The following is a 14001-nucleotide window of genomic DNA, read 5'->3' as shown; positions in this document are numbered from 1 at the left end:
ATGTTAAAATTCAGTATTTTTCATATAATACATTAACGTACGATGACATCGTAGATTTCAAGATTGCAAACAAAGAATTTCTCAGACTAGAAACTTTTGACTTCTTCTTTAAGATTGTTAGATAATTTGTAAAATATTTGATTTTCATATATAAGTCCTTTGGCTGCTTGATTTTTCACTCCAATGTTTTCTTCTAAAGGCAACAAGAAAGTGTGTGCTGTTGGTGGACAGCCCGTTGTTGGTGGAAGCTGTCCAGGTGCGTAGCGTAAAATCAGCAGCTTTTACATATTGAATAAAAAAGACGTTAGCAAGTTGTTCATGTAAATGTAGTTCATGAATACAGTGTAGTGAGCAAATAACTTAAAATTTTGCATGTCTGAAAAAAAATATTTAAAAGAATATAAATATATGTTTTAATTTCCCTTTTAAGTAAAAATGTTAACACTAAGATACTATGCTAACCTTTTTCAGATCTTTATCCAAAACTTACAACAATGCCGGTTCTTTCAAAACCGGAAGTTACTCCAACAAAGGATGTTCGCTTTCCTTGTAGAATCGACTACCCTATCGGCCAATCAGATGTAGGATTTATAGTCACCTGGACAGTGAATGGCAAAGAGCTCATGGACAACACGAATCAACCGGTTCAAACTGTCTTAAAAGGGGATTCCAGGGTAGCCTATCTAGACGCAACAAAACTTCAAGGAAATTTAGGAAAAGAAGTTGGTGTCAATTTTTTTTGTAATATTCTTATACAAAGTTAGGCAGTCCTAGATATTCCCATACTCTTTTTTGCTGAAATCCTTTTTCCAAGAACAATGTCTGTGAGTGTGATTTTTCTTTTGTAGCTGAGGTGTAATGTTTCCTCATTCCATCCCTCTCACGGACAAGGTGTTCGAAGTGACTCTCTCAGTAGTAACCCATACTGGGCAGGAATCAGAGTAATAGTCTTTTTAAGTATTTATCAAATTGTTTATCTGTAAACCCGAGATAGTCTTTTTATTCCCAATTCGCCTTCTTTTCTTACGACTTTATTGTCAGTTTATCCAATTGAAGTTGACATTTCGGTAGAAAAAGTTTTAACTCTACATTCTATATACTGTGTCTGTAAATTCATCCAAAAAGTAAACTATGCTTTTAATGAGTAAAAACCAAAAACTTTCATTGTGGTTAACAGTTGTTAATTTTTATAATGTGATGAGAGTGTTTTAGGAGAAGGATGGTGATATATTCCAGTCATACATCATGTGTTACAGGTTTCCACTGACCAAGTTAACGTAGATGAAGGTGGTCCTGAGAAAACTGTTACGATCGAGTCAACCATTCCTATCCCTTGTAAAAGCTTATTTGCTTCTGAATGCAAACTACCCATACAATTCATGGGTTTACGTAATCCAGGAGGTAAGGTTTACAATGTTCTACAGGATTTTGGATAATTTACAAGTAGGTCTTGAATGTTATTTTGAGAGAAATATAACTCTTTTTAGGTCACCTGAGTAAACTCAGGTGACCGATTGCTATCCGTTTTCGTCCGTCGTCGTCCGTCGTTCGTCGTGCGTCGTGCGTTAACATTTGAACATTTTCAGCTTCTTCTCTGAAACCACTGAATCAATTTCCTCCACATTTGGCATAGAGCATCTATGGGTAAAGGGGAACAAAAATTGTGAATTTCATAGTCCCTGCCCCCCTGGGGCCTGGGGGGTGGGGCAAAAACCACTAAAATTAGTGCAATCTTTAAAAATCTTCTTCTTTACTCCTGGACATCAAGCAGTCAAACTGTTAGAATGATTGTAATCAGCATTGAGTCCTCAGGGTCAGGGGTTCTAGTACTAGGGCGGGGCTAAATAGGTTATATAGTGAAAATGCATTATTTCTTTGAAATTCTTCTTTTTTGCTCCTGGGCATTAAATAAACTAACAAAGTGCATAGTTGAGTTGAAAATGACTACCTCTTCCAAAATTGTGAATTTCATGGCCCCAGGGCAAGGGGTTTTAGTGCTAGGGCAGGGCTATATAGATTATATAGTGAAAATGCAAAAATTCTTTGAACGTCTTCTTTTCTGTTTGTGGGCATTAAATAAACTAACAAAGTGCATGGCTACGTTGAATAAGACTGCCTCTTCCAAAATTGTGAATTTCATGGGCCAAGGTCAGGGGCTCTAGTGCTAGGGCGGGGCTATATAGATTATATAGTTAAAATGATTTATTTTTGTGAAAATTTTCTTCTCTGTTCCTGAGTATTAAACAAACTAACCAAGTACGTAGTTATGTTGAATAAAGCTGCCTCTTCCAAAATTGTGAATTTCATGACCCCTGGGTTAGGGGTTCTGGTGTTAGGGGGGGACTTTATTGATTATATTGTGACAATGCATAAATTCTTTAAAAAATCTTTTTTTTCTACACCTGGGTATTTAACCAATGAACTATGTACATAGTTATGAGAAGGAAGGATCCCTCTTTGAGATTTGTGAATTTCAGGGACCCTGGGTCAGGGCTTCTTGTGTTAGGGCGGGGCTCTAATGTTTATTTGGTGAAAATGCATGATTTCTTTGAAAATGTTTTCCTTTGTTCTTGGGTATTATGCCAATGATCTTAATATATTATATTTATGAGGAAGAAAGCTGCTTCTTCATAAAACGGTTATTTTACTTGGCCCCTGGGACAAAGGTACTGGGGGGGGGGGGGTACATAGTCTGAAAATTATTTAATGCTTTGAAATCTGCACTTTGGTATTAATCAACAACACGATGAAATAAAATTTATAAAATTTCCAAAATTTTTAAAGATATGGCCCCAGGGTCAGTGGTTCCTGTGGGATGGGGTGCACAAATGATCGAGTGGAAATGCATTTTCTATTTGTTACTCTGATCTACCTCTGGGTATTAAGTAACCAAAGTAAGCATGCTGAGTGTATAATTATGATAAGCAATGGTGCCTCTTTCAAAATTGTGTCAGAATTCCATGGCCTCTGGTTTAACACATGAATCAAATTTAATTTGTTGGAAAGTTGTTGCATGATACTCAGGTGACCTATAAGGCCCATGGACCTCTTGTTTACTTTCCTATCCAGATGCCGCTCTCTCTAGTTGTCACTTTGACCTCAAGCTTGATAATGCCACCGGGGTATACTCAACGTCTTTCAAAGTCAAGGCCACCAGAGATTTTATCAAAGATCATAACCATGTACAAGAAATCGCATTCAAACCTATACTTAATTTTCTGCATCCCATGTGGAACAACTACACGATAAACCCTATTAAGGTAAAGTCACAAAATGCTAATATAGTATTCTTGAAAATTTTGGTAAATATAAATTAGATATCTTAACGATGTAGTAAATGAAAAATTTTAGTAAAAAAATCCAAATATTCGCTATATTGTAGATATCCTGAAAATTCTCCAGTTTAACTTTTAAAGTTTTAAAGACATTTAATTTCTTATAACAAATTTCGATACATTTTTTTCTCTCGAAATTATTATTATTATTATATACATTATTGTGGAAACAAACAGGTTGTGTACTGATTTAAAGCGTTGCAGAACTCGCAATTATATATCATTCACAAAGTTTTCCAGAATTTATGTAGATATACTCCTTTTTCAATAGATTGGAACTACAGACAAAGACCACGGGCACTGTATATTATCAGGAGATCCCCACTTCCGAGGATTTGATTATAAAAAGTAAAATAACAATTCTGTGTTGCAAGTCTTATTTTCACCATTTGATGAATTTCAATTCACACATATTTCTAATACCATACATGTATTAACAATTCTTTGTTCAAAGAAACTACAACGTTTACGAAGTTGGGGATATGGTACTGTATAAATCTAAAAACCAAAAGAGACCATTTGAGGTAAAGATTTGAACTATTCAACTAAATTAATTTGGCATTGAATTAATCTTTTGCCAAACGAAACCTTCAACAGAAATGCGTTTTAGGTTCAAGTCAGAACATGGCCCTGTGGAAGCTATCATCCCTGCGCATGTGCAGTTGTTGCAAGAGAAGGAAACGATGTTGTCGAAATCGATATGTGTGAGAAGAGAGCAGGCGTTGTGGAGGCTCCATCAGTGTCTTATCCCTCCGGACACCCTCTGGAGGGAACCACTGTCAGCAGGGATAAAACAGGAAAAATATTCTATGTGAGCATAAGTATTATGATTTATTTAGATGTATGATGTAATGCGTTTAATCAAGTATGTACATTTATCTTTGTTTGTTTATATACCTGTTTATATTCTGATCCGATTTTCAGTTTTTACAGACTGAATAAAAAAGGTTAATACAATTGTTAAAATGTGAGAAATATGAATTTTGATCTTAATTTCGGTGTTCCGGAAAGCATGATATGGAGATAACGAACAGTATGCAATATCAAAGTCCATAAAACAATATAAAACAGGAGCAGAGCAAACCCGGACCTCTAAAACATCAGAGGTGGGATCAGGTGCCATGGAGGAGTGAACATCCCCTGCCGACCGGTCACACCCGCCGTGTGCTCCTTGTCATGATCGGGAAATAACGGAAAAATCTGTCGTCAATTCATTGTATAAATAATGGACTAATAATTAGTATGAAAAACGTCAGTAAGCATTTGACTCAAAGATAAATTGTATTTGCTGACAAGGTCATCGTATCGACCACAGAACTTACGAAATGATGTCTTTAAACGAGACTGCTGATATTCTTGTTTCATCAACTTGTTTGTCAATAATTTACCTCGCTTTAGAAATTGTTCACAAGTAGAGCATGCTCTTGCGTATGGAATCACCTCAGATGTATAAACTCCGTATGCGGGTGATGAAGGTAAATTGCTGCATAAATAAGGTTAGTTGACGACAGAAAAGTTTAAGTCATCACGTTTATCATAGGGCTTGGCTGTTAGATTACCATTAAGGTCTTTTTCAAGTAAAATATCCAAGTATGAAACAGATGTGTCAGACTCTGTGGTATCTTCATCTCAAGCTCACTAGAATATATCGTATCGACATAGGAATGGAAATTACCATTGTTAATTGACAATACGTCGTCGATATTTCTATATATGTCGAGTTGAAGGCCACAGCAAGTGTTTTCTTCTTTCATGCATAAGATTTTGCACAAATTCTGCTTCATATGAATATAAAAATAGGCGATACATTTGTCTGGGATGAGGAATCGAGGGAGGGAATTTTTCATTTTGATTAAATCTTTATCATTTCTTTTCTTTTTTAATGACAATGGCAACCCATTGCATTCACATATAAAATCTAATACCGGTATACAGAAACAAACTAACTGTTCCATGTGTTCCATTCGTGTACTTAAATGTAATATTGTCAGCCATTAAAAGTTCGTGTATCGAATTCAAAAACCAACATTGATCTTAGATCATAATTTATTACACTTTGACTAAAACTGATGGAAATTAGCACTTTTAGATAATTTCACAGAGTTAAATAAAGTAATTAAGTCTTATATATAAGAAGCACAAAACCTGTGTGTAAAAATATGAACGATTAAGAATTTTCGATATTTTCAACATTCTTAACCTGTGCATCCCTTTCATAAAACAGACAGTCGCTTTTTTGAACGTTTGCTTACTAGTATACATACAGTAGAATGGTTTACATTGTTGTCTGAACTATTAAAACTGCCCTGTTGTAAGTAAGTCATCAAAATGTACTCGATTTCAGCATTGTGTTGAAATAAAAACTCTCTCCATGAATGATTTCTAACCAACTTGTCTCATTTGCATTATAATAGATAAATTTTCCTTCCGGAGCCAGACTACAGGTTACAACAGCTATATCAAAAGGTCGCCATGGTAACGAACATTTGCCCTTCATGAACGTGGACATTCAGGGTCCCCCGGATGACTTTGGTTCCAGTGAGGGGCTCTGCGGGAACTGGAACGGGGACGACGGAGATGATTTCGTGGGAGGGGACGGAAGGCTTTATAAACCAGCAACAGTGGCCAACTTCTCTAAAAGCTGGATGTAAGATGGAGCTTTGTTGCACAATGTCATTACTGAAAAATCTCATAATTCTTCCATGTTTTTTTTATTTACAAGAACAAGCAAGATGTTTTAAAATAGCGATATATTAAAAGAAAAAGCTTCATTGACTCTTTATTGACTCTTAAAAATTGGATCAAAAATACCTTTCGATGTGTCTTCATTTAATGGATTGAAGGAGTTTTAGACGTTTGTAACATTTGTAGGTTACCAGGCCACTCAAGTATGTTTTATCAAATCCCCAAATACGAGAAACATCTTGCTCCTAAGTTTGAATACTGTTCTTGCAAAACAGGGACTGCCGTAGACTGTACCAAAGTGGGAAAAGGCGCCATTAATCCAAGCAAGGTTTGTAACATAGACTCTTTGTGATGCTTTAGGTGTTTTTCTGTGGTCAAGGACTCGTCTAATTTAAGCTTTGGTATCAGCAATAGTTAAATCATTCTTTTTATCTTAGCCTAAAGATGGCACGGTGATAAACGGCGGTAAGAATAAGCACCCACGTCGTTCTGCTCGCTCTTATACTGACCATTACCCGGACCTAGACTTACCAGCTGACCCGAGGGTCACAGCAAGTAAGCTTAGGACGTAAAAAATTACTACAAGCATTGATAAATCCAATACTTCTGTGCATTTGTGTCTATAGAAGAAACATTGTTCTGATACAGAGAGGTTACGAAGAAATGCTGCCGCAGCCTTTCCCACTCCCAGTGGAATAACGGAGGGACAGGCCCGATCCTCCTGTAACCACACTATCTCTATGTCCTCCCTGTACAGTCACTGTCACCATACCAGCATCCTGACTGATATGCTGGACGGATGTGTGGAGGACATCAAGGTAGACCAATCAATGGACATCAGCGTCCATCATCAATAGGTTATCATTGTTAATGATAATGATGAACTTAAAGTTTTACTGATGTTTATGATAATAAATGGTAGATTCATTTTACGAAAATTTTTACTTTTTTAACCTGAAATTTTCAACTAATTAAATGAATGAAAAAACTAGAAGCAATCTATTTTTTCTACAAATAAACATTTCAGTATTCCGATAGTATTGAGGCATTCGAGATGGCGCACATGAACGCTTTTGATAGCATTTGCTACAACGAGCTTGCAAAGGATCCCAGAAACATTCAGTACATTAACGGTGACCCAGTAGTCAATCCCTCTATCTTAACTTGTCCAAATCAGTGCTCAAAGAACGGAAGATGCGTCGGAGACACGTGTCATTGTAACCATGGCTACACATCAGCCGATTGTTCTGTTAAAATTGGATCGACGCCAACTATTCATAGAGTGAGGGGGTAAGTACTAACCTCATTAAGTAAGATATAACTAAAACTTTGCAATGAAAAGGCAATGACATATTCATATTGTGATTGAGTAACTGAGTTTGTATCAATATTACAGGGATGAACAGTGTGACATTAGAAGACGCCCATGTCGGCAGGCCAATGTTATTGTTGACAATATTCTGGAGTCGTCACATTTAGCTTGTAGAATAACACCCCTAACTGCAAGTAGCATATTTAAATCGAAGGTTTTTCATACACAGGAATCTTTGTCAAGTTTGACAAAGAATAATGTTGCATTAAATAATAAAACATTGGTATGGATCTTAATTTGAATGAGACAAATTGATGATGTAGTCCAATATGATGAAAAGACATATAAAGTGTGTTTTCCAAAGAGTTAGAAGACGACCCATGGCAATTTATTTTTTTCGTTGTTATTCTATCTTTAGCTGTCAGATGGAACGCCTGTCGAGTCCGGTCCTGCAGCGACATACAAAGGAGAATTCCTCAGTTTCTTAGAAGTACAATGTCCCATTCCCGAGAGTACTGTTATGAAAGGTTATTTCTAGCAAATCATTTGTACAAATGCCATTTATTCTAGAAGAAGTGCATTTATTGTTTTGTTAAAATTAAATTTTCCTCAGAACCTTCTTTTAACTCGATGAGACTCAGAAGTAAAATTAGTAGAGAATTCATTTTTTAAAAATCGAGATTTCCAACTGACTTAGAGCTATCTATTGTATTCAAGATATCTGGGTTCGAGATAACGAACTACCACTGTAATGGATTTTCAATGAATTTTATGTTTTAAGGAACCGCTGCCCAGGGTTTCAAAATCTCAGTGACGTCAGATGGTCATCATTACAGTCATGACGCTTTGTTTATTGTGGCTGACGGTTACTGCATGAAATGTACAGCCGCAGGTGTCTGTACACAAAACGTAAGTAACTAAATAACAGGTGTCTGTCCACAGAAGGTAGGTAACTATAAAGCAGGTGTCTGTCCACACAACGTATGTCACTATAAATCAGATGTCTGTACACACAACGTATGTAACTATAAAGCAGGTGTCTGTACACACAACGTATGTAACTATAAAGCAGGTGTCTGTACACACAACGTATGTAACTATAAAGCAGGTGTCTGTACACACAACGTATGTAACTATAAAGCAGGTGTCTGTACACACAATGTAAGTCACTATAAAGCAGGTGTCTGTACACACAACGTATGTAACTATAAAGCAGATGTCTGTACACACAACGTATGTAACTATAAAGCGGGTGTCTGTACACACAACGTATGTAACTATAAAGCAGGTGTCTGTACACACAACGTATGTAACTATAAAGCAGGTGTCTGTACACACAACGTAACTATAAATCAGGTGTCTGTACACACAATGTAAATCACTAAAATGCAGGTGTCTGTACATACAATGTAAATTACTAAAAAGAAATTTCCTATCAGCACACGTTATGCAACAGAGCATAAGACAATATGATTTTACTGTAAAACATATCGGTTAATCAATTAAATTTCATTCCCTTAATCAAGACATATTTTATAACCAACCTGTATATTTTATTCTTCTTCTTGCCCTTGCTAGTCGGCACTACAGGTCAATATACTAGTTTTTTGCTGAATCTCTGTCATCTGACAACAAATTCACTACACGCAAGTTTATTGGTCTGTAGAGAATTTAGGATTAGGAGATGGAAAAAAATATACAGGTTTGTTATAAATTATGTAAGTAACTATAACTCATAAATTAATTAGAAATTGGGAAATAAAAGGTAGTTGAGTGACTAATGCTAGAAAGTGGCGAAATACATCCCAACCGTGCGATCGCACTATAAATTACACCATACTTGCATTACGGGATCTGTACCGTATATTAGTATTATAGCCATAACGCTACTGTTCTGCAGAAAAGAGTAACAGTCATATTTTGTCAGGTATTGGTCTTGGAATTTAAGTTTTGATGACAAGTCAATGTTTATGTTTGGCATTCCTTCAATCCTCAAATTCTGCAGCAACCTTTGGGTTACTAGGAATGTCAATAAACATAATATACTGTAGTACCTCAAATATTGTTTAAACATGCATAGCCATAGGAACTTGGGGCACGGAGGGGGATGCAAATGGTTTTGTCGATATAGAGAATACAATAAAAACATAGCTGATCATTAAGTATGTTTTTATAATTCCTATTATTTTTTCTATTGTAAACAGCCAAACAGTTGTTTTATAGACGGTATGTGCTACCGTAATGGTGACCAGAATAACAAACGACAGGTCTGTGACCCCTCGGTGTCGACTAATGATTGGACAACGAGCAAAACCGTGCAAGGTCAGTGCAGTGATTATTGAGAATTAATGTATTATTCAAACTAATTCACATAAAATTAGATAATATTAACTGCTTTGATTACATCTGGTAAAATATGATTGAAAATGAGGTGAAAGTGGTTAACCCAAAAGTTTAAAATTAAAATGCAAAAATTAAGGTCAATTAAACTACATGTATACTATTGCTCAATAAGGTTAAGGTTGCGTAAAGTCAAAGAAATCTAAATTTCATTATACCCCGCTTGAAAAGCAGGGGATTGTATAGTGATGGGGGTGTCGGTCAGCGCATGTCTGTTACGCTTAAGGGTACCAAGATCTTATCCGCAACTCCTCCTTAAATACCTCTAAATGAAATTTAATGAGACTTTCACAGAATCTCTTTACACGGCGCCATTGTGCATGTTATATTTTACTTTTTGATCAGACACCATTTGGGTTTTTTCCCGTTAGAAAACATGGACAATGTCATTCTTTCTATAATATTAAGGGGGACCGATCTTTTATCCTTCACTCCTCCTATGCCATTTTTTGAAATTTAATAAAACAGTGTATTTTCAAAGACTTATTATATGTATATAGTGCCAATGTCAATGTGCATCTCCTATCATACATTTTGATTTTACATTCATTTGAGCCTCCCATAGTCTCCCACATTTGTGCAAAATCTTATGCGTGAAAAGAAGAAAAAACTTGCTGTGGCCTTCAACTCGACCTTCAGATGTATCGACGACGAATTGTCAATTAACAATGCTTATGTCGATACGATATATCCCAGTGATCTTGAAATAAAGGATACCACAGAGTCTGACACATCTGTTTCATATTTGGATATTTTACTTGAAATACCTTCATCACCTGCATACGGGCTTGATATATCTCAGTTGATTCGATACGCAAGAGCATGCTCTACTTGTGAACAATTTCTAAAATGAGGTACATTATTGACAAACAAGTTGATGAAGCAAGAATATCAGCAGTCTCGTTCAAAGCCATCAAGTTCTATGGTCGATACAATGACCTTGTCAGCAAATACATTTGATCATTGAGTCAAATGCTGATACTAATTGTTAGTCCATTATTTATACACTGAATTGAAGACGGATTTTTCCGTTATTTCCCGATCATGACAATGAGCACACGGTGTGACCGGTCGGCAGTGGATGCTAACTCATCCATGGCACCGGTAGGCAGGGGATGCTCACTGCTCCATGGCAACTGATCCCACTTCTGATGTTTTGGATGTTTGCACTACTCTTATTTTGTATTGTTTCGTGGACTTTTCATCTTGAATACTGTTTGTATCTCCATATGTTTTATAACTAAGACCACAGATGCACCATATGTTTCATTACTAAGATCACAGATGCTTTGGGACCCCCTTTCCCCATCCCGACCCCACCCCTAGCCTCCGTGTTCCATAACCTGTGTATTCTTTATATTTGAATATTTCATAGAAAAAAATATTTTAAATAAGAAAAAAAACCTTTTAGATACGGAACACGGGGGGGGGGGGGGGTTGCTATTATAAACATATGGGGGGCTTGGATATCATTGAGTTCAATGCTCGCAGTACCTCTAGTTTTCTTCTTGAATTTTGATAACTTTAAATAAATCTAAGCTTTAATTTCAGATTCCTTTCATTTTAACCTCGGCTATGTTCATTCTAGGAAGCGTTTCTACTTCGTCAAATTATGTTTCATTTCTACTTAAACTTGACATACATACAGTCATCATATCATTTTCAAGATGATATTAAAAAAAAAAACTTTATTTTAAAATCTGGGGGATTTTTTAACATTGATAGGTCACAGACAAAAAGCGCTAGAAAAAGATCCATCATTGAAATTGATCGTGTTGAAACTGATTGCGTGAAATTTGTTTACACTGACCTTAAATGCCAGAAATTTTACTGTCCCTGTCTACTGAATTTCACGATTTTTTCTGATCTTTTACATAAATAATGGATGGTCCACTGTATATAAGGAACTGGATAGTGCAGTCTCTCATGCTTATTCCCAATATTTGTTTTTTTTTTTCATAACCCCCGCTTGAAAAGTGGGAGGACATATAGTGATAGGAATGTCCATCCACCCATCCGTCTGTTTCGATTTGGGGTACCCATCTGTTACCCGCAACTCCTCTAAGATCACTGAATGAAATGTAATGAGACTTTAACAGAATCATTGCTATATAGTGCCATTATGTATCTCCTATTTTACTTTTGTTCGGACACATATTTCTGTTTGCCATACCAAAACATAGAAACTAACATTCTTTCTCTAAAATTGAAGGCTGCCCATCTCTTATCCGTAACTCCTCCTATACAACTGAATAAATTTAATGATGCTTTTTGATTTTTGATTACATAATTTTATTGCGCACCTCCTATTTTTATTTTTGATCTGACACGTATTTTGCGTGTCCCAGAACAAAAACATGGACTTTATTTGCCATTATAATCATTTTGGAGGTATCATTCTTGCTAAGACATGCTTGTTTAACAAAACCTTAGTCCATAGGGCATCTTTTGGAATATGGAAATGTATGGATTACAGTACCCCTTCTCAAGGTAGTGTAATTTGTATTGCAGAGGTAGATCACTATACCGCCACCTTTACCGGATGTCGTTGTCCCTACAACACTCATCTCTTCCACTGCGCTTGCTGCCAAAATGGCGGATGTCAATGTGGCGAGGTGCAACCTAATCAGTGTACAGACTGTAACAACAAAGCACTGTGCGGAAAAAATCCGGGACTTTTCCCGCCACCAACTCATTAACTGAATAAAAAGTCTTCACTTTTGTACTATAATATTTTGTATAATTGCATATAGAATAAACTGATTTTATATTGATAATTCGTTACACCTGATTGCTTTTAGCTGGTCACTGCATCGTCCAGTCCTTTACATCATGAATACCTCTTGACTTGTCCTTTTTGTTTGTATTTTATTCCATTGAACGTAGATTCATGTTTTATTTCACCCTTATTTTCAAGTGATATCAAATACCTTTTATAATTTTTTTCCTGGCGTGACAAAAACAAATACTGTAAATCACATAGTTTCGAGGGGTCAAATTTTCGTGGTTTGAGGAAAAAATGCGTGTTCATGGGGATTTAATTTCTTTGGTGAAGAATTGTTGAGTTGTTATATCTGTGAAAAATAACATTTCATGGAGGACAAAAATTCCAGAGTCTCTTCATACCTCGAAAACCACGAAAATTAAACCCCCACGAACATTAGTGATTCACAGTACTATTTTTGTCAGGTCCAAGTATATCACAATGCCTTTGAAGTCGACGTGTGCTCAGGTAGAATACCGTATATTAGGTTTTTTCCGCGTCATGTTTTTTTTTCCGCGAATCAGAACTAAATCAGTATATTAAATTGAAAGTGAATGTATTTTTAACAATTGTTTAAGCCTATGAAAGAATTGGATGTAAATTGTAAGTCAGCTCCCAGTTACTTCATCCGTGTGGACGATGGACCTTCACCTCGTAAACTTTGGAAGACCCGCTTGGCTGATTACACATCGGTGTTGCGTACCAACTCTCAAATCCCCTGATATTATTTTCAAGATTTACACAATCATAGTTCATAGTACTGTTCCAAACTGACTAGCAGCTCAGGTATAATAAAAGATAGGTTCTTGCAGGGAACGTGACCAATCTAATTAGCTTGTCAATTAGTAAACAAACAATAGGGCTTATACCTGTTATCTGGCGCTTGTCCTCTGATCCCGCTATTTCTTCTCTCTACTGTAAAAGCATAGAGATATAACTCTATAAAAAGGGGGAAAAAAACTTTGTATCAAATTTACGCAGATTTATTTTCCGCGATTTAGAATCGTCGCAAACGAAGCGGAAATTGGATACACGCGGAAAATACCTGATATATGGTATGTGAAGCAAAATATTATAGGGACTGGATACGTATGTTCTAAAGGAGACAAATTTTTGCAACTGGTTAGTCGCAATTTTTTTTTTGACTGAAATATTGATAAACCGAACAGCTAAAAATTTTTTTTTGTGATTTATTATGAGTTTTTGAAATTGTTTATTTACAGAGCAATCTATAATAATAAGTTATTAAACTACAGTCATCAGAATTCCTTTAAACAAAGTAAAAAAGATATTGCCATGAAAGTTTATTTAGCTTTATATTGCAAACAGAGTCAAACCATCATTTTCAGCGACATTCACTTCACATCAATCTACTCTTCTACAGTGCTATTCTTACATGTACATGTCCTTAAAAATGATTTACTGTCCCCGGATAATGACTGAACGAAATCTTGACACGCTATTCTCCAGAAATTGCTCAAAGAATCCACAGATATACAGAATTG

General features: G+C 36.0%; 1 protein-coding gene across 1 annotated transcript; it reads left to right on the top strand.

Moving 5' to 3' along the window:
- Window positions 1-199: 199 nt before the first annotated feature.
- Window positions 200-12503, top strand: LOC134274295 (von Willebrand factor D and EGF domain-containing protein-like; the record flags this gene model as incomplete). The annotated part of the gene is made up of 18 exons (XM_062756559.1): window positions 200-256; window positions 472-722; window positions 849-941; window positions 1257-1401; window positions 3070-3260; window positions 3607-3683; window positions 3790-3859; window positions 3946-4146; window positions 5750-5982; window positions 6207-6348; window positions 6458-6575; window positions 6669-6838; window positions 7048-7310; window positions 7417-7522; window positions 7751-7859; window positions 8114-8241; window positions 9537-9654; window positions 12244-12503. Coding segments are annotated over 18 exons (2660 nt in total), but the record flags the coding sequence as incomplete, so codon positions are not given.
- Between the last annotated feature and the right edge of the window lie 1498 nt (window positions 12504-14001).

The sequence above is a fragment of the Saccostrea cucullata genome, unplaced genomic scaffold (assembly GCF_032062105.1).
Source record: "Saccostrea cucullata isolate Sc308-1 unplaced genomic scaffold, CSIRO_AGI_Scuc_v1 ctg8363, whole genome shotgun sequence".
NCBI lineage: Eukaryota > Metazoa > Mollusca > Bivalvia > Ostreida > Ostreidae > Saccostrea > Saccostrea cuccullata.
Note: the sequence above shows the minus strand (reverse complement) of the source record. Positions and strands in the feature narration are given on the sequence as shown.